General features: G+C 45.7%; 1 protein-coding gene across 6 annotated transcripts in view; it reads right to left on the bottom strand.

Annotated features, from left to right (window-relative positions):
* The window catches only part of PATJ (PATJ crumbs cell polarity complex component), a 3332662-nt gene that overhangs the window by 2814493 nt on the left and 492477 nt on the right, over positions 1–25692 (bottom strand). For all 6 annotated transcript variants that reach the window (XM_069642041.1, XM_069642043.1, XM_069642045.1 and 3 more), the window contains exon 12: positions 15687–15815. In XM_069642041.1, the coding sequence (XP_069498142.1) occupies positions 15687–15815 (129 nt within the window). The remainder of the gene's footprint in view (positions 1–15686; positions 15816–25692) is intronic.

The following is a 25692-nucleotide window of genomic DNA, read 5'->3' on the forward strand; positions in this document are numbered from 1 at the left end:
ATCTTCTCCACAACAGCAATGTCCCAACACTTTATCCACCACATGGGGATTGCTGGGCCCTTAGGGTGTTTCCACAGTCTAGCTATTGACATTTTTGCAGATGGGAGCCAAGATCCGCCAGACAGCCCGTCATTGGGAATTGGCCATCCCGTGTCGCCCAGTAGGACTATTCCTGGATCCCATGGGATCGAGAGGCCAGTGATCCGTTTGATCTGATCTAGCACCTCTTTCCAGAACTGTGCTGTTTTCGGGCATGACCACAGGAGGTGAAACAGCGATGCAGTGTCAGTGCAGCCTCTCCAGCATTGCGGTGAAATGGCGGGGTTACTTTTGTGCAGGGTCTCAGGTGTCATGTACCATCTATACCAGATTTGATCGCCCCCTCTTTGTTGGTGACGCATTTTGAGCTCCTGTGGGTTCTAGTCCAGATGCGGTTCCAGTTTTCCATGTCCAGCTCTCTGCCCAAGTCTCGTTCCCATCTCTGCATGTAGGGTTCCTTAAGATTGAAGCCCCCTCTCTACAATGGTCTGTATAATGTCTACATTTTCTGGGTGGGTGGGAGCGCCGTCAGAGTTCGTTCTAGCGCAGTCCGTTCTCTACTTCCATGAGGTTTTATCGTGTCGTGGGACACCCAGTGTCTGAGCTGGGTATAGCAGAATAGTTCCCCCTCAGGAACTTGGAACTTCGCTTTACATTCCTCGAATGAAAGCAGGGTGCTGGTCTCAAAGAGGTCCGAAATACGTCTCGGACCTCCTGCCTTCCATCTGATGAAGTCGCTCGGTGTGGTCCCTGGAGTAAAGTCGGGGTTCTCCCAGATTGGGGATAGTGGGCCACTGTGTTCTGCTATTCCATTGGCGGGCTGCCTTCCTCCGACTCTCTATGGTATTTCTGGTCTCTGTGAGGGGCCCAGCAGTCAGAGGGTTTCTGGGCCAGACAATGTGCAGGAGTGAGTCTAATGGATAGCGGTTCCAGTCTTCCTCTAAATTTAGCCAGCGTGGTCAATTAGCGCCTAGAGTCCACATGAAGGCCGGTGCAAGCTGGGCCGCGAGGCAGTACCTGTTAACCTCTGGGAAACCCAGGCCGCCAGCTCCCAGACTTTGAAGCATCATCTTCTTGGCTATTCAAGGCTTTTTACCTCCCCACACAAATTTCAATATGTTGGCTTGTAATTTCTGCATGTCCTTCTTAAGGATGGATATCGGGAGGGCCCGACAGTGGTATAGGAGCCTGGGCACTGGGTTCATTTTCACTGCCGTGATTCTCCCCGTCCAGGACACTTCCTGTTTGTGCCAGCATATTAGGTCCGTCTGGATCTCTATGAATAGAGCCGCAAGGTTTATCTTATATGTCTGTTCGATTTTGCTTGGGATTCAGATTCCGAGGTAGCTGAAGTGGAATTTAGCCCACGGGATGGGGAATCTAGTTGCCAGGGAGGTCGCCAGGTCACTAGGGATGTTGACACCCAGGGCTGACCACGATTTACATTTATTTATGTGGGCCTAGAAGCCTATCGCCTCACAACCCCATTAGGCACTTGTTGCAATATTGTTTAAATAACAAACCTTCTTGCTTGTAACAGTGTTCAGTTAATTGTACAACCTACCAGCCAACCTAGCTGCTTACTTATGAGCTCCCGAACTCTGCACACCCATTTATGAGGTTAAACCCAATGTATACAACATTTGCGGCTAGGGAGGAGAGTCCGCATCACAAGACCCTCCCTCAGGGTCTGGGCAAGTGGGACCTCAGTGGGAGAGACTCTCCCTTTGGGGACGGGACAAGGACTTGTGAGGAATTCCCCAAGTCATACTCCATGATGGCATTCATGGGACTGCCCATGGTAAAGAACAGTGTACAATTCAGAGACTTGACTGAAGACAAAACAAAAATATACTGTTTCAACCAAAAAAGAGGATCTGTCCCTTTAAACAGAAATCTCTATTTAACTGATGCGAGGAGACAGAAGGAAGAGCTCCCATGAGGCGAAGCAGAGACGCGTACATAGGCATGGTAATGTGAGGAGTCTGAAATGTGTGACACCACATTGGTATGTTCGCAAGTTGACATTTTTATTAAATAAAAAGGGGTGAGAAACGCCTATCTTTCCCTAACCTAACAAGGGTGATCCTGCCTAACATACTAAGGCTAAAGAAAGATGACCTTTTGTCCAAAAACTGTCTGACCCGCACACATATATACAATAAAACAATACAAGGTTTGGTTAGCTTTCGTAAATCCCACAAAATAACAATTTTGAACTCAATATTTATTACCAATAATCCTTGTGTCCATGGTTGGATTCCCTTCCCCTGGATCAAGTCAGGAACATTCAGAACAAAGTTCAATTTCAAGAAAGTTCTGTATAGTAACAAAGTTCCATACTTTCATTTCAAAGTTCATTCAGTGTTTTCCATTCAATGTCTCCTTTAACTAGTTCAAATGATTGTCTCTCTTCCAACGGATCATACAATCAAAGCAATTGTTAATATTTTCACAACTTCCTGTTTGGAAAACAAATTTCTTTTCCTTCCAAGTTCTTCCTGCTTGAGATAACAAAAGTCTACTCTCCAAACATAAATTCATAAATCAAAAGTAAGGGCTCTTTTCTCAACAGGACAATCAATTGTAAGCACCTCTTACTTCTTCAACAGAAACACTTTAGTCAGGATGTTATAACATTTGTATAGAGCCAAAAGCTCTAGGGCGTCCAGGCGCTCAATAACAAGAAACAAAAGAACAAAGGCAGCTATGGCGGGAGTTTACATAAAGTAATTTTCAGACATTTCCTGAAAGCTAAGTGATCCATTTCCTCCCTAAGTATTTGTAGCAGATCATTCCACGCATATGCGGCCAAGACAGGGAAGGAGCGTCCATCTCCCTGTGTTCTCTTGACCCTGGCTAATTTCAAGAAATGGACCGAGGTAGATTGACGATCTCTGGTAGGCTTATGTATGGAGACTTTCTTTCAGATAGCTAGGTGCTGATCCATAAATGTACTTATGGCATAAGGTCAGGAGTGTAAAGGAGATCCTAGCTGATATAGGCAGCCAGTGCAGTTCCTTCCTGGCAGAGGTAGTAGGTTAATTTAGTTTCATGCCATAAATTATGCGGATAGCCGCATTTTGGATTCTTTGCAGTCTGGAGATGTCTTACTTATTGGCGCCACCCAATAAGGCATTGCTATAGTCCACTTGCGGAAGAATAATGGCCCTAACCAATTTTGCTCGATTATCTTTAGAAAATTAATAGGACACCTGCCTTAGCACTCTCAAATTATACTGAGTATTTTTCACAACAGCGTCTTCTTGGGCGCCTGCGTTCAAAGTGGCTTCTAAATATGTGCCTAAGGTCTTTACCTTGTTTACTACTGCTATCTGGCTGCCCGCCATCTGAAAACTGGCAAAGAGGGCGGAAGGGGGGCTAGATTCTCCATAGATTTCTTAGATCCAGATATCATTAATTCCGTTTTACCAGCATTTAAACACAGCCAATTTGTGGTCATCCAGTTTTTTTATGACTTGATAGATCTCACTGAGCTTGTCTTGGTCCTCCTGGTAATCTCCTGACAACACCAAGGACAGCTGGAAGTCGTCGGCATAATTCGTAAAGAAAAAGCCCAGTCTTTCCAATTCTTTACATAAGGGCACTATGTAAATGTTAAAAAGTGGAGGGGATAGAAATGCCCCCTGGGGGACACCACACATGATGGTCTCTACCTCAGAAGCAGAGTCTCCCCAAAATAACCTAGATCTTATGTCTTCCAAGAACGACTTGACCCAGTTTCCCACCTCATTGGCAAGCCCACCAGTGTCTCGTAACCGCTTTTGCAGAATCCCATGATCTAGCAGATCAAAAGCTGCTGACAAATCCAAAAATATTAGCAGCCCTGATCTACTTTTCTCCACTATGGTCAGCATATAAGTCTGGTGATCCACCAAAGCACTCTCTGTACCATGAAAAAGTTGGAAGCCCGATTGCCTTCCATGCAACCGACCCAAGTTTTCCATGTGGAGTTGAAGATGGATTGTAGCCACCTTGTCAATCAATTTCAGTAGCCACCTTGTCAATCAATTTCAAGAAAAACAAGGTGTTGGTAATGGGTCTAAAGTTTGTGGCCTCCTTGGGATCAAGACCTGTCTTCTTCAATAAGGGCGTCACGGCCACAGCTTTGATGGCTTGCGGAACAATACAATGACTGAAGGAGGCATTTATGAATCTACATAGGAATGGTGCAAAGATATCCTGGTGACTCAGAATTATCTTTGAGGGGATAAGGTCCCCAGGGCAACTAGTCGGATTCATATCTCTCATAATATTAATAGTCTCAATAACTGATATCTCAGGGAATTGAAAACCTACCGGGTGTAAATCACGGTTTAGGCCATGATCACTAGTTGCCCAAGAGTCAATCGCACAACTAGTATCCACACTCCCAGCACTGGGAGTGTCTGTCTGATTTCGGACTCTCTTTAACTCTTTGAGCAAATAGCAATTTATCAGAAAAAACTTTCTGAGTTCTAATACAATCATCCTGAGTGGGAGTGATATTAGGTTTTAATACATCTGGTTTCTCCCATGACCTAAAAAGACAGAAAAGTTCCTTAGTTTCATTTCCAGCCATCTCAATCTGATAGTTATAGTGGGTCAACTTGGCTTCCATAATTTTAGCTTTATAAGCTTTTTCAAGACGTTTCCAGGCAGCTTTATTGTCTGTGTTTTTGTCTTTAAGCCAGGCATGCTCTGCGTGTCTCTTATTGGCTGTTAATTTGGTCAGGTCCGACGTGAACCATTTTTGGTGATGGGTGGCCTGCCTAGTTATTCTGGACTTCATAGGTGCGACTTTATCCAACAGGGTTGTCATCTCCCTATTGTATTGTTCTACAAGTGTATCGGGGTAATATGAGACACTTGTTTTCAATCTAGATAGGTTATTCGCAGTGAGATTATGTTTAGGCTTGGAAAGAGGAGGGAGTTGAATTTTACCTAAGATAATGTTACGCTCACCTGGTCTCTGCGGAGGCGTTGGGGCACGGTTGCAGCCCTTCCTGGAATGTGATCACCCCCGTCGGATCTCTCCCCCTGCGGAAAGGCTGTGGACTGACACTTGGTGACTCTGCTTCTGCACGGATATGAGAAAAGGTGAGTGCGCTGCTCGGTGACTATGGTATCTCTCAAACCCATCTATCCAAGGTGCGATTTCTGTGGGCATGTATCAGCCTGGTATTTAATGATGGTGAGCTCTCCGTCCTGCTACTTCTGGCAGGGGCAGTTGTTTGATGGGATCTAGTTCCTTCACTGATCCCTGATGAGTAACAGTCCAGCTGCGACTGTTCTTCTCTTGATTGGTAGTAAGTGTTTCTCAATGTCTCTTATATTTTCCGCTTTCTGTTCTTCCCCTTTCCGCTTTCTGTCTTGTATTATTGCTCTTGATTTTTTTTGTTATTTCCTGAATAACGTTTTCTCTTCTGCTTTCTTCCCAATAGATGGAATTGCGGCTCAACACCAGCTGTGGAGGTGCGGAACGCGGCCGGAAGATAGATGAAACCGCAATGTCCGACAACAGGTGAGTGATGGTTTAAGGGAAAGCGCAAGATGGGATGGGAGCGCAACCTTAAACTCAATGTCTTTTTAATGTCTAACCTTGCTTTTGTTTTTTTCTTGTAGGTGCTGCGGTCGCGGACGAAGCACGTAGTGCTGCTGTGTCAAGAAGAAGAATTCAGCGTCCCGGAAGTCTTGAAGGTGAGCTGCGGTGTCAACATGACTAGTTCGGCGCTCCGGAAGGTTTGAAGGTGAGCTGCGGTGCCAAGATGAAGAATTCAGAGCTCTGGAACATGTGAAGAAGACGTGCACAGGTGAGAGCTGATACCATTGATTGGTAAGTATGGAGGCAGGAAGCAGGATTTCCAAGGTAAGTTCAGATCCCAGGCAACGGTGAGCATTACACTGCATGGATGTGCAGAATAACGCGAAGCGTCTGCCTCGTGGATTGGAGCAGCTTATATAGCGGTGAGCGTGGGCACGACCACTAGGCCTGGCTTGCCTGCCAAACCCTGCCACTCCTAGTGAGTCAGCACGTGCAAGGCAAGCCAGTAAATAGCAGCCCCTCCCCAGAGTACACGTGGGGCTGCTTTAAGTGATGAAAGTCTCCATGTTAAATGCACCTTGCACCCGGAATGAGGTGCTATGATTACAATAAAAGCATTTGGTCCCCAATAAATGTTTCTTGTTGTCTGTTATTTTGGCGCCAGGACTGTGTCCCACCGGGCCCCGTCTGTGTTCTTGGCCCGATGACCATGACAGATAACCGAATGATGCGACCATTTGCAGGGTGTAGTCGCAATCTCGGTAAGTGCTATGGTACAACTAGCCATCTAATAAAGGATGCTGCCTTTAATATGCGTCGGGTCATTGTTATGCACCAGGAAATTGTTATTATCGAGCAGTTTTTCCAATTCCTTGGCATTGCCTTTCCAAAGGTTTAAATCTCCTAACCAATGTTATAGCGGAATTCGCCGTCTGCATTACATTAAGGGCAATAATAAGATGTTCATTAAAATCATCAGAAATTCCTGGTGGCCTATATACAGTTACCAAATGTACACTACAATTAGGATTAGGGATGATTTTGGTATGTAGAGTGTCGCAGCCCTCACATTCAGTTTTGATCTCGTACATTTTTAGATCTTTTTTACAGATAATGGCCACACCGCCACCCAGCCCATCTTTACGATGTTTACCAAAGAACGCATAGCCTGGTCGAGTAACGATCAATGGTGGGCCCATGTGCCTCCGATAACCAGGTTTCTGTAACACACATGATGTCAACACTATGTTCCAAGATATAATCATGAACATCCAATGTGTGTTTGACCAGCGACCTGGTATTCAAGAGTGCTAGATTCAATGAAGGGACAGCTGGGGGCAATGGAAGGGCCTCAGTTTGTACCAGAGGATGGTGGAAACACAGTATTGCTCTTACGTGTATCCCACCCGATTTGCGTGGGACCAGGTAATGTGTTTGTACTCTCACAATTGACCTTTTGGTTTTCCCCTTTAGTGGGAATGAATATTTTCTCACGTTTCACTTCGACTGAATCCAGTGAAGGAGAAATATTTATCACAGGTGCCATGTCCATGCTAGATAAGGAATTCTCTTCCATATGTATAGAAAGCATCTGATGGCCCGTGAAAGAGTCAATGGTTGGTACAACAGGGAGTGAAGGAATACTGTCCAGCTTAGCTAAAGTACGTGAGAATGACTTACTTCTGGCAGCTTCGATAACCGCAAGCACTTCCACTATGCCCATGATGCGGGACCCTAGAGCAGCGAGTCTCACCGCAATCGCACATCCCGGCACGGACTACCACAGACGGCTAGTCACGTGCGCGCCAGCGTGTTAGCGTCTGAGGGTGCTATTTCAATAACGTCAAGAACTACAATCGTGCAAGCGATTGTAGTTCTTCCGTAAGCATATGTGCGGAGTAAAAAGAACTCTGTTTAAAATCGCAGCTCTCAACGACAATATAGAGTAAGAGAAACCTGAAAGCTAGGCAGGTGCAGAGCGCAATCTCACAACCTAAAAGCAGCTAAAAGTACACAGTTTCACAAAATGTTAAGATAAGCATGGATGATATATAAAATCAATTTTAAAATTCTGGCAGCACAATTACAAATATATCTATATATGCTTTGTCCATTCACATTTACATGTGTTTCACACACTGCTTTAAAGAATCGATCTTTACATTCAGAATGTGCATAAAATAGCACTAACACACGTTCTATCAAGAATAAGAGCAAAAATAAAAATGTTGTTACTCCACATCAAACATTGTAATATTCATGTCAGATATCCCGCTGCCCCAGGATTGACAGAAAGACCAAGCTTGGTTACTGGATGTTACCACTGTTGGGGAGAATTCTCATTTACGGATAATTTCCCTCACCTAGTGAGTCCCTCAGCAGCTTTGCTGGATTTCTGGGGTTTATTCTTTCCACCCGGTAAGAGTCTGAGCCTTTTTCCCACTCTTACATGTGTTTTGCCATGTGTATTTCTACTTTGTGTGTGATCTTGGGCTCTGGAGCTACACCACTCCATGAGCCCCACTTTTTGTGTGGGTTACACAGCACCTTCAGCGCAGTGACACAGGGTTGTCTCTGAGACTTCCCACCGACTCCATTTTTCTGGGGCGGACTACTGTCCCCCAGAAACATGTAAAGTTGCCATTAACTTTATACAGTCACTTTAAACTACAGACCCAGTACACCCCATCTTACATGGAGTATTGGAAAGGGTTAATTCCTACCCCTTTTTGTCTGTGCTTCTTGGAGCTTTGTTTTGCTCTCTTAACATTTAGACTTGGCTGGTGGCAGTGGTATCTACCCTAACTTTTCTACCACGATTATACTATACAAACGTGGTACTGTTTTAGAAACGTGGTACTGTTTTAGGCTATTATATTAGCCTCAAACATAAACCCGCTTGACCAAATACTTTTTATTTTGGCTCCAGTCGGGTTTAGTCGCCATTTCCTTTTGTTAAAGTCCTTCTTGAGTTTTACTTTTTGCGCCAAACCAGGTTTGCCTTCTTTGTTCGGCGACCTTTGGCGGGCTTCTATCCAGAAGCCCTCCTTTAGCGTCTGGGTGTCTAGGTGGGCTGAATGTGAGGGAGGGGTTTAGTCACCCCCTGCACAGGGTCTCCTTGGAGACCCACGTCGCACTTTGTGTCGATTGGCTGAGGTGGTTGTCCGGGCCGGACAACCCCCCTGCTGAGTGATTGACAGCCAGGCTGTGTGAATGGGAGATTTTGGCGTAGAAGGCAGGACTCTTGGGCTGGAAGTCAGAGTCGCCACTGGAACTGCAAGAACCGAAGAGAAGCGGAGAAGACGGCTGCTGCCACTCCCGAGTCCCGGTGAAGCCCTGCTGCAGTCCTGAGCTATCTACCCTTCAATGACGGAGAAGATCCAGTCCGGACTCTTCTTCCCTTGAGCCAGGTGGGATCAACCAGCTCATCCCCCACAGCCAGAGAATCCTCTTCTTGGTCGAAATCGCTGCACACAGCTGTAGTGGTCCGGATAGCCATCTGAAGAGCCTCTCATGTTTTAAAGGAGCGCACCTTTTATTCACCGTTGCTTCGCTGCTGCTGGCTTCATCCCTAGTGCAGATCGCTCCAGACGTCGTCCTTGTCCCTACGACTGAAGCTCCAAGAACCGTGAGTCTGCAGGAACTACCAGGAACAACTGCCGTGGCACCAGCTTTCTTCAACGAATAAGGTACTGTGTCAGACTTCGAGGAATTGGGGTGAGCCCTTCTTCCTCACCAAAGGCTTGCCCTTTTCTTCCTTCCCTCTTATAACTTTTGCTTCCCTTTGTGGCAATATCCAAGTACTCCTGTCAATCTTGAATCGTGAACTGTTCTAACCGTGTGATCCTCGGCAACAGGACCCCTGTTCCATTTAATACTGGTGCAGGCCTATTGACTTATCTACTTCTTAGAAAGTGTCCTCTGATTCTATCAGACTTGACAAAAGTATTGCCTATGATTTTTATCCCCAATTCTCTTGTGTTAATTCATGTGCTAAGTGTGTTTTGACTTCGGTTACATTTCTTCCTGCAGGTACGCTCATCTTTCGTAAGACCGAACTGTCATTACTGTCAAAAAGTGATTGTGTATGTATTCCCGGTAACGTCTGTTTCACAAAACTGGTCTGTCAAATCCCAATTGTTCTGCACATGGGGAATTGGTTGTGTGTAGTATATTTGAAGTGTGGTTTTATTTTAATAGAAGTGAAGTGTTTTGTGAGCAGATGGTTTGAAAATAAATGTACTTCTATTTTTTAACCAGAAACCTTGAGTCAGTGTTTGCTTGAGTCACAGTAATTGTAGTCCTTTGTGTAATCTCTACTACTGCTCATTTGCTCTTGAGATAAGTCTGGATGCTCAGCCATTGCTACCACTCTCTGTGTAGTACAGGCTCGTACCAAAGGTGAAATTGTATTACCACTTGTAGTCTTAATTGTGTGCAGTGGTCCCTGCATATGATTCTGCCTAACAACCACGAAGGGATTGCATGGACGGAAGACACCATGTATCCAACAGGCTTCTTAATCTCAGTTCCTGAAAACGCTGAAAAGGATGGTTTCAACAATCAATTTCTGAAATGCAGCAGTTTATCCAAACAAAGTGATGGAGTCAACATTTCCTTTCCATCCCAATCTTTTACCACAATCAGAGTACTTAGAATCACGTCTTCTTCTTGGTCCACTCGCCTGCCAGGACTAACTACAATTGTTCCCTTTCCAAGTCTACAGGCCCGCCAGGATACAACCCCTACTACTACAATGTTATACTCTGTGGTAATGCTTGTTCCAAACTCTCCACACAAGAACCATAAATGAAGAGACTTGAACCATCAACTGCTTCTCTTGATATTCTTTTAGCTTTCATCAAAAAGGGTTCACATCTTTTCACAATTAATATTTCACAAAAGGACAATTCGTATCTTGCTTGCCTTTTGGGTTTTTGGCAATGCAGGTTACAATTCTCCCAAAATACCCCACCGCCCCCGTGGTCTCTCAGACAATGGGGCTTTGCTCCTGCTGTCATTGTTTTATGGTTCTACAGCCTCTTGGCTGCTGGCAATGCGTGTTACAATTGTCTCCCACTGGGCATCTTTTGCTGGGAAAGTTGTACCCAATATGTCCTGATATTACTCTTTTTGCTGATTTTACAATATGGGTTGTAATAATCTCCTTATTGGTATCCCGGTTCAGGAGAATGTAAAATTTGTCTGCATATCAGCTTCCCCATGGCTATATGGGTTACAATGTCCTCCTTTTTGGAATCCCGACGTTAGGAGAGTTGTGCCCCGTTTACCTTAATTCGACTGTTCGGTATTCAAAATAATTCTTATAACCTAGCGGTCTCCTTCGGAGTGCCGCAGTGTCACCTGTTTCAGGCCAACACACCGGTATGCCTTAGTGTCTGCTTCTGACTTGCCAGTGTGTCCTCTTCTCTCTTCTGGACTTTGTCTGCTTTTGACAGCTCCTCGCGGTCTGCTGTCTTGTGCGCCGACCTTCTGGGGAGCTCTCGCAGCTCTGCACACCCTGCGGTGTAAAGGAAGCACTGGAACAGTTGACGGCATGTCAGGAGCGTCTCCACCATGCAGAGCATGCAGAGTGGTTCACTTCAGCACTGCTTCCCACTGAGCGTCCTCTGCACGACTACGTTGTTCCAAACTCTTCCACATCTGTTACACAGCAATTGGCTTCCGCCTCAACGCCATCAGCGTCTGCTCCTTCCTGCTGCTGCTGCTCCGTCCAGCTGCTGCTTATACCGCTGCTGCTTCTCCCGCACCTGAAGGGCCTTCAAGTTTTTAAAGGTTCAGATCAGGTGCTCTGCATTAAAACTAGATTGCTTATACCAATTCTATAACTCTGAGCCCCTCTTCCTTGTCTCAGTACTAAGAGCATTATGGGATCTGAAGTCCATAATGTTCTCGTTTCGTTTATTCTTAGTTAATCCCATCTGACTGGGTAGTCGAGAGCATTCCGATGTGGTGGAATTTTTAAATGACAGTGTTTTTCCTTATGGGTTTGGGCCTTGATAGGAGTCAGAATCATAAAATCTTGAAGAGGTGATATTAACTTCCTGATCTCCAAGCGTACCATTTTCATATTTAGAAAAAGGCTCTCCAGGAGATGAATTCTAAATGACAACGTGCCATTAAATAGTTAGGCAGTATGGCAATCTGATCCTCTGAAGAGGATGACTACGGTGTCTCACCTAACAGAGTTACCACCTCTCCTTGACAGCCGTCCGCTCCCATGTGAAACTGCTTCATGATACCACCCCCAGGGTTAGGATCAGGTAGCGGCTGCCTTTCCCTGGCCACATGGGAGGAGACTTTAGGCTGGGGTTTAGTGATGACTCTGTAGGATTCATCGCAGTAAGCCCCCTGGCAGCATAACGCCTGAGAGAGATGGAGCTAAGGAGATCCGCAGAGCCTGCAAGTTTCGGAATTTGTTACGGTCACCAGGTCTCTGCAGGGACGTTGGGGCACGGTTGCAGCCCTCCCTGGAACTGGCTCCCCTGGGTCAGGCTTCTTCCCCTGCTCCTGTGTTGTGGACTGTGCTGGTTGCTGATACTGCCCCTGCGAGAATACGAGAGGCCGTGAGAATGCTGTGATATGGCTGTGGTTTCCCTCGAACCCCTCTTCCCAGAATGTGGTGCTCATGCGTTTACACGTATAGCCTCACCTGTTTATGGGTGAGCTCTCCCTCCTGCTTCTCAACTGCAGGGGCATCTTAGATAGACCTAGTTTCTTCACTGGTCCATGTGTGTGGCAGCCCAGACCGGCTGTGGCTGATCCACGTCAATGTTAAGTGTTCTTCAACAATGATTATTGTCCGTATTCTTTTGCAATGTCTTTTTTCCGTGATTATTGTCCGTATCCCTTGTGATGTCTTTCCTTCTCCCCAATAGGTGATGAGAGGCCCAGCGGAGTCGCTGTGTTGGAAGCAAGCCCCAATGGAGATCTGAGGTGTATACGATGGCCCAAATAGATGGTAAGTTTGGTTCTAAGGTCTAGCGTGAGGATTGTGTTGCGCGCGACCTTAGCGTAATGTTTTTATGTTGTATCTAACCTTATTTGTCGTTTTCTCCTGTAGGGATGGCCTGGCGAAGTCAGACTGGAAGCAGCTATCCGAAGATCTGCCGGTGGATGATGGATGACTGGATCCGCGAGGATGCTGGCCGAGATGACCTCCCGAGTAAGTGTTGGAAGCCCGGAACAGGTAAGGATGTGCTCCGACTGCGGTGACTGCTGGAATCAGGTAAGATGCGCTGCAGGCGATGATTATTGTTGGAGTCCGGTAAGATGCGCTTCAGGCGATGGTATTGCTGGAATCAGGTAAGATGAGCTTCAGGCGATGGTATCCCTGGAGTCAGGTAAAATGCGCTTCAGGCGATGGTATTGCTGGAATCAGGTAAGATACGCTTCAGGTGATGGTATTGCTGGAATCAGGTAAGATGCGCTTCAGGCAATGGTATTGCTGGAATCAGGTAAGAAGCGCTTCAGGCGATGGTATTGCTGGAATCGGGTAAGAAGCGCTTCAGGCGGCGGTGAGTGTTATGCTGCTATAAGCAGATTAACGCGAAACACTTACATGCAGGCGGGGCAGGCTTAAATAGTCTGGCCCCAGCCACGCCCCTTTGCTCTGCCTTGTGGCCTCACCCTGCCACTCCCAGAAGATGCTGTACGTGCAGCCCAACGTATTCCTATGGCCACGCCCGACCTGGATGCATGTGGAGGCCCTGCAGGGGACGAAATAACACGTGCACCAGAACAAAAGTGTGCATAGCACACTTTCTCATGAGCCTGGTGCCAAAGGCGCCAGGAATGGGTCCAACTGGACCCTTTATGTGATGGAGCTTGTGGTCCTTCCTCTGTGACCATGACAGAATTGCTCAAAAAACCAGAGCAAAGCACCGAATGTTACAAGCAGAGAGAAACCGAGGAGAAGACAGTGGTGGTGTGACCACGACGGCTTTGTGGTGGATTAGGTGCCCATACTGAAAGGGGCCACTAGAGGTCCCTTACGTCTATGGAAACAAGGCGAGTCACCACACACGATAGATACGCCAGACAAGAGGTTGTATTCCCAAAGCTAGGGTTTATTGCAAAGCAAAAGTCTCAGTTGGCCAACTCGGTCTCACGCCCCGCGACGTGTATCTCTAGACCTCGAGGGAAGCAAGAGAGTGAATTACGTACATCAGTTACATATATACAAAATGCATATCAAACAATTAGCTATGACATGTTTAACACCCCCCTTTATTGGGTTTCTTTGAACTCGGTGTGATGATGGACACTTTCGACAACTATGACACCTTCAAATATCTATTCTAGTAACAATTTGCAATTTGTGAATGCGGAGGCATCTTTCAGTTGTTGAACAGAACACAGCGCTTCTGTTCTTGGAAGCGAGCTACATACGGGGGAAGAGTTGCATTCCAGACCTTGCTATCTATGGGGTGCTATTTGTGTCGTGGGAGCCGACACGCTCTAACGGGGCTCAGCAAAGGTGGGCCGTAAGAAGAGCATAATTCAAGCCTTTAGCTGCTTTATTCTAACATATTCTACCATATAACGAGACTGGCTGGCAGCTGCGAAATGATTAAATGCCCTGCAGCTCTGCTTCAAGGCTACATTCGGGAGGGAGCCGGGCATTCTTCCTGGCGCTGCCTACGTTGTGTTTCAACAAACTTTTGTCATCCTCGCTGCCTTGTCCTTTCACGTGCAGACAACAATGTTTTACAGTCGAGCAGTGTAAGAAGAAAATGTACTGCGAAGCAATAAGAACAGAAAGCAACGAGCAATGGTTAGAAAACAAAATGGCGATTCTTGTTACATCAAATTGGCCGTTCATTGGCAAACTCGGAAACCTATATTCTGTCATATCGTGCATGAGACGTTTGGCCCACGGCCATCAAAATACGTTTGCGGTCACATATGAGAGGTATCCATTTTTCTAGACTGACAATACAACAATTCCAAAACCACTGCGCTGCAGTCATCGAACCATCCGGATACCTGCATTGTAAACATGCTTGCACAGAGAGAGTGCACTGAATGATATAGAAAACGAGGAGGCAGAGAATGCGAACTCCTCAAGAGAACCAGAGAAAAAAACAGACACCCCCCGCCCCCTCGAGACGTTCCACCGCAGCATTCAAGGTAATAGGGAGAACGGGAAAACCAAGAGGCTGGCAGGGTATCATTATGAAGTGCAAGGAACTCATTTAAGTGAAAATGACAAGAAAGTGAAAAAGTGGCCTTATTACATTTGTTCCACTGATTTTCCCCACACTCAGATTCCAAGGAATGATAGAACTCTTACAAATGATGTTCACTTTGTCAGAGGGATTGGATGGTGGCAGGTGAGAAACCTGTAGGGGGAATAATTAATTAATCAGAAAGAACATTACAAGAATTAATTTGTTCTTCTAATGCATATCGTTATCAGACAGAATCCTCACTTTGGAAAAGAGGAAAAGAATAGCAGGTGGGACGGGACAGATGCAAGAAACAAGCACCTACACCAGGAACCACTGAAGCAGACAGCGGCCAAACGAAGCATCCACACCCAACATGCAATCCAAGTAATATGGCTTTGCAAAGTTGCACATGAAAACCCAAATCCAAAAAGTAAACACCACAATGGGAGCTGAGGGAGCGGGTTAACCACTTGTGGAATGAGCATTAGGCCTGGTGACACTTCTTAACCCATCAAGGTGTAACATTGATCAATGTAGAGAATAATCCGCCTGGGCAAAGTTTACTTTGCAGTAGCCCTGCTTTTTCGAGAACAGCGAAACCCACAAACAATTGTTCATCAAGACGAAACTCTCGATTTCCATACTAAAACTAAAATTGTGTAAAGATGATGCGATCAAGTCTCAGAAAAGAACAGCTGTACTGGATTCATGCATGTTATTGATACTTGTAGAATTCTATAAAACAGTTTAAAATAACATTTAAATTCAAAGAAATCAGAGGATATTAAAATTGTGTTATCACACAGAACGCGGGCAGTTGCAATGAATATTGATGCAGGAATCAATAACTTCAGATAACAAGCAGCACAAGATATGAGAATATAAGTATTTTAACACATTTTGATTACCGGCTTTATGCAAGTCTGGCTTCATTTCATTCTCAAAATTATCCTTTAATTCTTGGTTTTGTTGATTCTCGATAACCACCACAGTTTCAATTTTTTTACGTGGTAATGAGGATGGAATCTGTGGTTGCACTGTGCAAAACAGGACCGTGTTAATTTATGTCAACAGTGTCAAGCGTACTTGTACAAGCAGTTTAATATCAGGTTTGTTTCAGTGATCAAAGCGCAAGGATTAGCCTGGAAGATGTCATTCGACTAACCCTCCTCAAAATAATCATCAGCATGGCATTACTGCAGAGTACTCCAAATGTCCTTAAAAACAGTGGCAATTAACAATATACTGTGCTTCAACCTAAAAATAATTGCAGTGAAGTGCGGTAACGAAAAGTGTTAAAGGGAAAAGGGGTTAAAAAAAAAAGTGAAATAAAAATATATTGATTTTCTAGATATAAAGTTAAATACAATTAAAACATGTTACGAAATTGAGCCTATTTACCATTCAAACTTCAGTTTTAACAAGAGCACGATTTCCAAACATACTAATTACTGTAGTTTAAATTTCACGTAACAGTTTCTTCAGGTGTAAACCGAAGTTTGCTTTTTTGACAGACTTGCTTTATGGATGACTGTACGAGAGTCTTTGGAGGGACGCAGTTATGTAGCATTTGTGTTACGAGTGTCTTCCCTCCTGTGTCTTGCCTCTATTCCATTTCCTTCCCTGGAGTGGTGATGTTAGTGGAATGTAGTGATGTCACTGTGCTTAGAGTGTTGTCATCTGAATATGTGTTCCATGGGGGGAGTTGGAGATAGAGAGCTGGCTGGCAAGGATGTGCAGGCGTTTCCTGCTGTGTATGTAACTAATAAACCCATATAACTTACCTGCTGGCTCAGGTGTGTTGATGACAATACAACATTGTTACAACTTGCTCGATTGGAAATTTAAAAACACTTACTTTTTTGGGAATTAATGGTTTCCATGACGAAGAAATGGAAATAAAAAACAAATTACTTATCTCTACTAATGTTGTAGAAGTGTATGGGATTTATAAACAAAACTTCGATAGGAATCTGAAAATTGTACATAAGGGCTCACCAATGAGGTTAGGGGTGGGTAGGGTGCAGGGGTAGGGAAAGTAGCTGCAATGGGTACGTTGAGTGTGGTCTGGGGGGGTAAAGAGAGCAAATATTAGGGTTGAGTGGGCGACTGGCAAGATGCTCCAATAAGGGGTCCAGGCAGTGAAGCTCACATAGATGGCCAGACAGAGGCCCCCATTAGTGCTACCCCTCCGAAAGGCAGTAGCAGTGGCCAGGCCTCCAGTAGTATGGGTCCCGAGACATTAACGCCCCTAGCTGTTGGGGAAAAGGAAGCATTCAGAGATCCTGCTTGGCAAAGACCCTACCAGTCCAAGCCCTTGCAAACTGACTCATAGTTGGGCACACCTCTTGCCCTTCCCTGGCACGGGAAACATTTCTCCTGTTGCATAAGAGTTGTCTCGCAACCCCTATGTAAAAGAGGGCAAGTGGCTAAATGAATGGCCTCTGGCAGAAGAGACGAGAAACTGGAGAGTCTGACATTCAACAAGGGGAAAACTGCTGAAACTATCCAAACATTTCCAAATCTATGGGTAATTTCTAGAATCTGCAGAAAATTGATTGTGAAAGTCTGTTTTCATTAGTCACTGAAGGACCTCAGACAAAAAATATTTGGGATTCCCATAGGCAAAAGCCTGCATGAATTCAAGTCTGAGTGAGCCATCTAGGCTGTTATTGTCATGCAGGTTGGAGACTAAAGTGTCACTTCTTCGCTACAGAACTGTTTGTGGAAATCCCCCAAACCAGCCCCTCCATCTGCCCAGAAACTCTGTGGGGGAGTTGCGAGGGACCTCTGTACCTGGCTCCCCGGTATGTGTTGAGCTTTAGTGTGCACTGGTACCTCTGACTATATTCTGATGTCTATCAGCCTCTGATCTGGCATGGCCTCTTTCTTAGATCCTTCAGGTAGTTTGCTGGAGTCATGTAGTTCAGAGCAGCCTGATGTACCAACACTAGACACGCAGACTACAGCACCAAGCATGTACCAGACTCCTCGGAAATCTTGGTTAGATTGTGTATCCCAGAAAGCAACATGACAAAGAACTGGGACTACAAGTGCACTTGGGTCTGTGGAAACACACACAGAAAAGGAGGTTCCTCAAATGGAAATGGACTAGGCTTACCCATTCAGGAGCCAAATGAAAAATCCACCACAGCAAAGCCAAAATCCCTGCAGGCGAATCGTCTAACAGCAGCGATGAAGCTGGAACCAGCAGGGAGCTGCCCTGCATTAGGGGAGACCGGGAACCCTTCACAAAACCTTTGTAGGCAAGGACTTACTTGGTCCAGAGAACAAATTACCACAGTGGCCGTATGGCAACGATGGAGGATGAAACGTGGGTGGTGCTAAAGGTCCTTATAAAAACATCCAGGGAAAGTTCAAGCCCTGAAAAGGAAAGCGCAGAAAGATTGGCCCAGAGAAACAGCTGATTTGGGAAAACAATGGTGGAAGAAGGAAGCTTCTAGATAGGAAGGGGAAGGGTTGACCGTGAGCAGTGACCAGCAAGGTCAGAGAGCAGCTAAATGAGGACCAAAAGACTAGAGTGAAGTGTGGAGCCTCTGGAAGGAAAGAGAGAGAGAGAGAGAGAGAGAGAGAGAGAGAGACAGAGAGAGAGAGACAGAGAGAGAGAGACAGAGAGAGACAGAGAGACAGAGACAGACAGAGAGACAGAGAGACAGAGACAGACAGAGAGACAGAGAGACAGAGAGACAGAGACAGACAGAGAGAGAGAGACAGAGAGACAGAGACAGAGAGACAGAGAGAGAGACAGAGAGAGACAGAGAGAGAGACAGAGAGAGAGACAGAGAGAGAGACAGAGAGAGAGACAGAGAGAGAGACAGACAAAGAGAGAGAGAGAGAGAGAAGCAAAGATGCTGGGTACGAATCAAGAGTGTTTGGAGTTGATCTTAGAGGGAGAGTAAGTTGAGAGAGGACAGAGTGATAGAGAGAGACACAGAGACAGTAGTGTGGGGAGGAGTGAGATCTGGAGGCAAGCAGATTTCAAGAGGGAGTCGGGGATAGGAGAAGGGAGAGCTTGACAAGACCAGGAAGGTAGAGAGAAGAAAGATCAGATGGGAGCTAGAGAAAGAGATAGGAGGAGAGAGATAAGCTAAAAGGTGGCATATAGATATCAGAGATCAGGATAGAGCTGGAGGATGCAGACAGGAGAAAGTGTGAGAGAGAAGACCAAGAGAAGCAGTGCGGAGAGTGAAAGGAGACCGACATAGCGTCAGGAGAGTGAGGAAAAGGTTCAGAGACGGTAAGCTAGAGAATAAGTGCACCAGGACAAATCAGACAATCCCTCTAGGTCACCTAGGACATCCCATAGGGAATCAGAGAAATAAAGCCACAGCCCGAGGTCCTCCCTTGGGCAGGGAGACAAAAAGAAGTAGGAGTACCCTGACTTTTGTGGTATGGTACTGTCAAGTGCTTTTAAGAGTAGGGCCTTGGCTAGGGAGGTAGGATTCCCTGTGCACGGTCGAGGGAATGCATACAGTGACCATTCCTAGATTTGATGCCTCACTTCCTTTTTCTTATATCATTTCTTTTTAATAAAAACTGACAACGTATTGGATTTATCTTACGACTCATTAAGCGACTTGTCACACTATCTATGCGCGGAATTGGTATTTGGAAGAAGGGCTAAGGCGTGGTCTCTTTGACAGGAGCCTAAATCAAGCCTGTGTGTGTGCAATTACCATCCATGAAGATTGCTATGCTGACTGCAAAAGGTAGAGTGGGCCCTTGCTTCACCAATGGAACCGAGGTCAAAGCCACCTATGCCTAGGCCTTGAGAAAAATGTCTAACCTTGGGTGCCTGAACTATTCCCACTCCTACAGGATAGAGAGGAACCAACGGCAAACGATACCTGCACTACAGTGCGTGGCGATTCCTCAGAGACAGCATACTCTCTTTCACTGGAGTGTCGATGACTTTTTCTCATCACTGCCCTCATGGAAGCAAGAGGCCTCAGGTTCCTCAACTGAGCGAGATTTCCCTTTCAAATCTGAATGCTCTGATGAAGCCAATGACTTGTTTGGTGTCTTGGCATTCTTGTGGAGAGTTTAGTGCCATGCACCTGGAAAATCTTATGATGCATGGATTAACAGGATCCACACTCATGAATGTTGTGGGCATGGACTAAGCACCAAAGGTTTGTGCTAAACTGACATGGACAAGGCACTACGTTTGGGGGAGTGACACTATGCATATCAGAAATGCTAGCACGGGTGTGTTCCTAAAAAGCGTGCATAGCTTGTAAGAAAAGGAACCAAGGCCATTGGGCACAGCTGGCTCCATACTTACCAGCAATAATCCCGCCTGGTTTGTGGCTCAGTGGATTAATAATAATTTCTTTAATGTGATATAAATTAGTACAGAAGTACAAACTTTACACATAGTAACATTACAAAAGGAAGAAAAAATGAATATACAAAAGGAGAAAAAAAATCGTCTTAAAATCCACTAAACATACCATGTTCAATGTGCAAATCTAAAATCTAAAATAAATGAATAGATAAAATAAGATAAGATAAAATAAATCTATAAATAAATAAATTGAAACCATACAGTCCCCTACGCATAATTGACGTCATATTCAAACAACAACTCTTATCGTAACTGTAACCATTAGCATAGACAGCACGAGCACAAGCACGGTCCCTGCTACATTAATCCAAGGGACCCTCTGGGACTACGTGTTATACAGACCTTAACATCCCGCCAAACCTGAAATAGTGCCATGTGCAATTTAGAGTTGCGGGTGTTGACACACTGTGTCCAGAATTCTATTTGTTCAATATATTCTTTATTATGCACAAATCCGCCCAGATGTTTGATGCGGCTGACTCTCGTCCCTGTGCACAATGTGAAAACGTGTCGTGTAGTTTCAGGTTCCTCAGGGAGATCACATACTCTGCAGAACCTATCTGTTTTAACCAGACCCTTCTCCTGACCCCTAGCAGCCAATAATGGTAAACGATTAATGCGAAGCAGTAGGAGAAAACGCCTCAGTTCATCCGACGGGCATAGATTTAAATATGGCTGTGCCTTCATAAAGGTATAGAGAACATATGTAACAAAGTTATAGGTTTTCAGGCCTTCAAGGTGGGCATAGTTGCACTGCCAATGCCATAGCCTGAGTCGATAACCAAACTTATTGAACAGACATTCATTCTCACAACCCCACTCCGGTTGCCATCCCACTTCCTCACATAATTTGGTCAGCTGGGATTCATAACTTTCTAACTTTCCTATTTCCATATCCTTACTAATGCACCTCAGAAGGTCATTAGTCGGTACATTCTTAAGGCGAATATAGAATTCCACCCGCTTTTTTAACACCATGGCCCTGAGAGAACTTATACCCAGTTCAAGTCTGATCACAGCCATAGGTATGCATTGGGGGAGACCTAAAATTTTCTTCCAAAAGCTGCCCTCTACAAGCTGTAACCATCCCAGATTCATATTGTAGAGAGGATCTAGACCATAGGTAACCTTCGGGGCCAAACATTGGATATACAATTGGCGAGCCGCCCATATCGAGAACCCACTGCGTTCTCGCGTAAATTTATAAATTAGTGCTGTCAATTGTGCCGCTTTGGTTTTCCGCAGTTGAATACAGGTATAGTAGGTGCCCCTATGATCGAACTCTACGCCTAAATATTTGTAGCTAAGGGTGTAGTCAATTTCTGTCACCCCAATCGTCATGCGAGGTCTAGATACTCTCCCTGCCGAGAACAGAATCAAATTTGTTTTATTACTGTTAATCACAAGTTCGTTGGTCTCGGCGTAGGTCCATAATTGCTTTGCAGATCTTACGAGTCCACTAAAAGTGTGGTCTAAGATCACCAGATCATCGGCATATGCAAGCATGGGGCAGTGGCTAGAGCCAATTTTAGGGGGACAGTTGTTGACTCCCTGAAGGCAATCAGGTGCGTCAGACACAAATAAGTTATACAAAGTGGGAGCTGTGACACACCCCTGCTTCACCCCTCTGGTCTGGGGTATGGGATTGGTCATTGTCCCACAGTTGTCCAAACGCACCTGCACAGTGTTATCCGTATGAAGAAGTTCTAGGTAGTACAATAGAGTTTCGGGGCAGCCAAATCTCCTAAGCTTCTCCCACAAGAGAGATCGGTTCACTGAGTGAAAAGTGGCCCTGAAGTCTATAAAGAGTGCATATATTGGCGGATTAGAGTGTCTCAAGGCTTTAGTTCTAAGTGCATTCATTATGAACAGATTGTGGGTGGTAGAGTAGCCTGCCCTAAAGCCACTTTGAAATTTGTCCAGAATGCCAGCCCTTGCCACCCATTTTACAAGTTCGCTGAGTATGAAGGCAGCAAACATCTTTCCAGTGCAGTCCAGCATGGATAATAGCCGGTAATTTTCCGGTTCCGTTCTATTACCTTTTTTGAACACCGGTATGAGTATTGCTGCCTGCCAGGATGGTGGTATTTGACCCTCCTGGAGAATTTTCCTGAACAGTATATTAAGCAGGCATGCCCAGAAGGGGGGATTTTCCTTCAGCACCACATTAGAGAGACCATTCGGACCCGGCGCACGGGAGGAATTGAGTTCTTCAATTCTGCTTTGGATTTCTTTAGTGGTGGTCACAAAAGGGGGAGCCCTAGGTTTCCTCCTAATGGTGTTGCTAGTATTATTCTCAGCCTCACCATTGCGTTTTTCCAGGAAAGAAATCCAATCATTATGGGCTATGGGATTAACCATATTTGATGATTTCTTGGCCTCCCCCAGAACTGACCAGATGTTCCGGGTGTTTCTACTACATAATGTGCTAACCGTGTGTTGCCAATTGGCCAGCTTTCTCACTCTCTTATGTATTTTCAGCCACCACCAATATTCCTTTTTCAGCTTCCTTGTCACTATGGCAGCGGCCATTCTAGACAGCGGGCCATCTCTGGTCCAACGTATATCTCTTCTCAATTTCCGCTGTCTCTAATGGCCCTGTCATAATTAACCTCTTCCGGGGTCTTCCCCACCATCGTGCGCGCCTTACGGGCGCCATGCTCACCCGAAAAATCACTAATCCATTTTTCAATTTGCATTGGTGACATGCAATTGAATTGGTCGATCATTTCTGGGCCCCATTTCGCAGTAGCCCTAGAGGCATTTTCTATGTTCCTATCCGACCAGGAGATGCGATTTAAGGAGTGATTACATGACAGTTGTCCTAGGTTTACCTCCACCCCCCTGGGAACAGACACTCCCATAGTCAGGATCAGAGGGTCATGATCATTCCATTCACTTTCTTTTACCAACATATCGTACACAATTGAGGCAACCTCCCCACTAGTGAAGATGTAATCAAGAGTACTCCCCGATCTTCCGTTATTCCAGGTACTCTTGCCAGGCCTATCACTCTGAGTCCGGCCATTAATTATCTCCAGATCCCAGCAGCCAAAGAATCCCAACCAGCCCTCCCCCTCCTTATCAGTGGATGGGAGGTCCCAGAGACTATTCCTGGACAAATAGGGATTATTGCCGGTACCTCCACCACAATTTATATGGCAATTTAGGTCCCCTGCAATAATGACAAGAAACTTTTCATTGGTCGTTCTCCATTCAGCAAGAAGATCATGGAGGGTATCTTGAATAAGTTCTCTTGTCCTTGCTCCTGGTGGATTGTAAATGTTAACAAATAGCATTCTTTCACTTAGGGAACTTATATTAAGCAACACTTCCACAGCACAAATATAGTCACAGTTAGAAACTGGGATCTGTCTGCTCGAAATCTTATTCCTCACTGCAATGGATAGGCCCCAAACGGACGCCCCCTTTCTCCCTTCTTCGCCAAAGTGTGTTAAGTCCTGTATCCATCCATATCTATGGTGGATGTCAGCCAAGTTTCTTGCAGTAGAATAATTGAATGTTCATTTATAAGAGCCAGCGAGCCCTTGTCAGAAAGGAGGTGTTGGTGGCCATGAGTGTTCCAGCTCAGCATCGAGTAATCTCATGGCTGCTGCAACACCATGGGCAATGAGTCCGCTAGCCATTTCAGAGTCTTCTGGATATCCGCTAATTGGACCTTCTCGGTGGATGGTTGAGGGGGTATAGCAGCCTTGTTATTAGGTGCCACATAATCCTTGCTGGGGAGAGATGGATCTTCCTTCTCTTTGATCGCGTCAACCTCCACGCCAAACTGTTTTAGGGATTTCTTGTGCATCCGAATCACCTGCGCCGAGGCTAGAACACAGCAGTGAAGGGCTGAGACGTTAGGGTTACACACCTCCAAAGGTTCGACAAAGAGGAAATCTTCCGAGCGTATGACACGCAATTGAGGAATTAGGTGCAGTTTGGCCAGAACTTCAGTTCTTGTCAACCATAAATCTCTTTTTTTCTGGTTCAGGTTTTTAATTATGCAGATTTTACTTGCTTGAATATCCTCTTGTTCTTCAGGTTCATCTGGGGGAGGAGATGTAAAAAACTCTTCCCCCTTGCTTTCCTCGTTTCGCCCAGGCGACGAGCATTTAGTGGATTCTCCGATAATGCTAATCGACATTACGGAATCCGTATCCTCCTGGGCCGCACTTTCAGCTTCTTGCGCTGGGTCTGGAATAATCCAGCCAGATAGAGATCCCACCCCTTTTCTGGCACGTTTCTTCGCTTTCCGACCCCTTTTTTTGTTTTTTTTTGTACGAGCCGCCGGCGGGATGGTGGCTGGTAAGGGAGAGGCAATTTCTACTGCAGCGTTTTTAGCCGCGTCCCGCTTCTGCTGTCTGCGTTGCTTTTTAGTCAAAGGGACGACCGAGTCGGCCTCCTCGGGCTCTACAGGATTTACTTTATCCATAAGGTCCGTAGGGATTGAGACTTCCTCTATTACAAACGGAGTTGATGGGGCTAGATCTAAACTCCCCAAGGGATTTGATAGGCCAAGCTGAATAATGGTATTTGTGTGGATCCTCCCACACAGCTTTAGTAAAATTTTCAGTGCAAATTGCACGGACGCCATAGAAGCCTGCAGCTCACTTATTGCCATACCATTGGCGTCTTCCGTCGACCCCTTACACTCCTCATCCGTATGCTCCAGCTCTTCGGGGTCGATAAAGAGGCTAGGGGATGCCGATAATCGGCCCAATGTTGGCTCTACTGGGGATGTAGGGAGGGGCTGAATGGGAAGGATGCCAGATAGGTCGGAGATCGAGTTGTCCGTGTGCTTGGGGTTAGAAGTCACACTGCCTTCTTGATGCTCCTCTTGGGCAGGCCTCAACACCTGCGCTTCCACCATAACTGGACTTTTCCCAACAAGAGCAGGCTGTTCGTTTAAAGTTGCCATTGATTTTTGAATCGATAGACAGAGGTCCAGCAATGAATTATTATCAATGTCTTGGTAGTTGGTAGAATCAAGCACCCAACTGCCATTGTGAGGGGGGGAGAGAGTGTCTTTTCCTAGTTCCGCCGTATTCCCCCCCCTAATGGGTTTAGGTACTCCATTCCCAAACATGGCCGGGATGGTTCCTTTTCCTGGTGGGCCACAATCTCTGTTAGCGGAAGCCTTTTTAGCTAACTTTGGAAGTTGTTTCTCCCCTTTATCCCCATTGCCTTTACGCAGATTGTATCTTGCGTTCCCCGTTTTGGATTTAGCCATTGTTACAGGGCGCACCTTGAAATACAGTAGGGATACCGTAAGTGATACCCCGTAGATGGAGACTTTATAAGGTGTCGCTGAACAGCCAAAGAGAGTAACTGCCCACAGTATGTAGTAAAGCCTCCGGCGGAATCAGAGAGGGAGAATGCCCTCCACTTTCTCCCGGCCGGGGCACTACCACGGTATCAGCAAACAGTATTTACCTTACCGCTCTTCAATTGTCCCTTTAGCGAGTCCGAGCCCAGGTCCAGGTCCTGGGATATTGGGATATTGTCCACCGCAGTCCACAAGTGACCACAAAGGACCA

Source organism: Ambystoma mexicanum, chromosome 1q (assembly GCF_040938575.1).
Source record: "Ambystoma mexicanum isolate Mex_15411 chromosome 1q, UKY_AmexF1_1, whole genome shotgun sequence".
Taxonomy (NCBI): Eukaryota; Metazoa; Chordata; class Amphibia; order Caudata; family Ambystomatidae; genus Ambystoma; species Ambystoma mexicanum.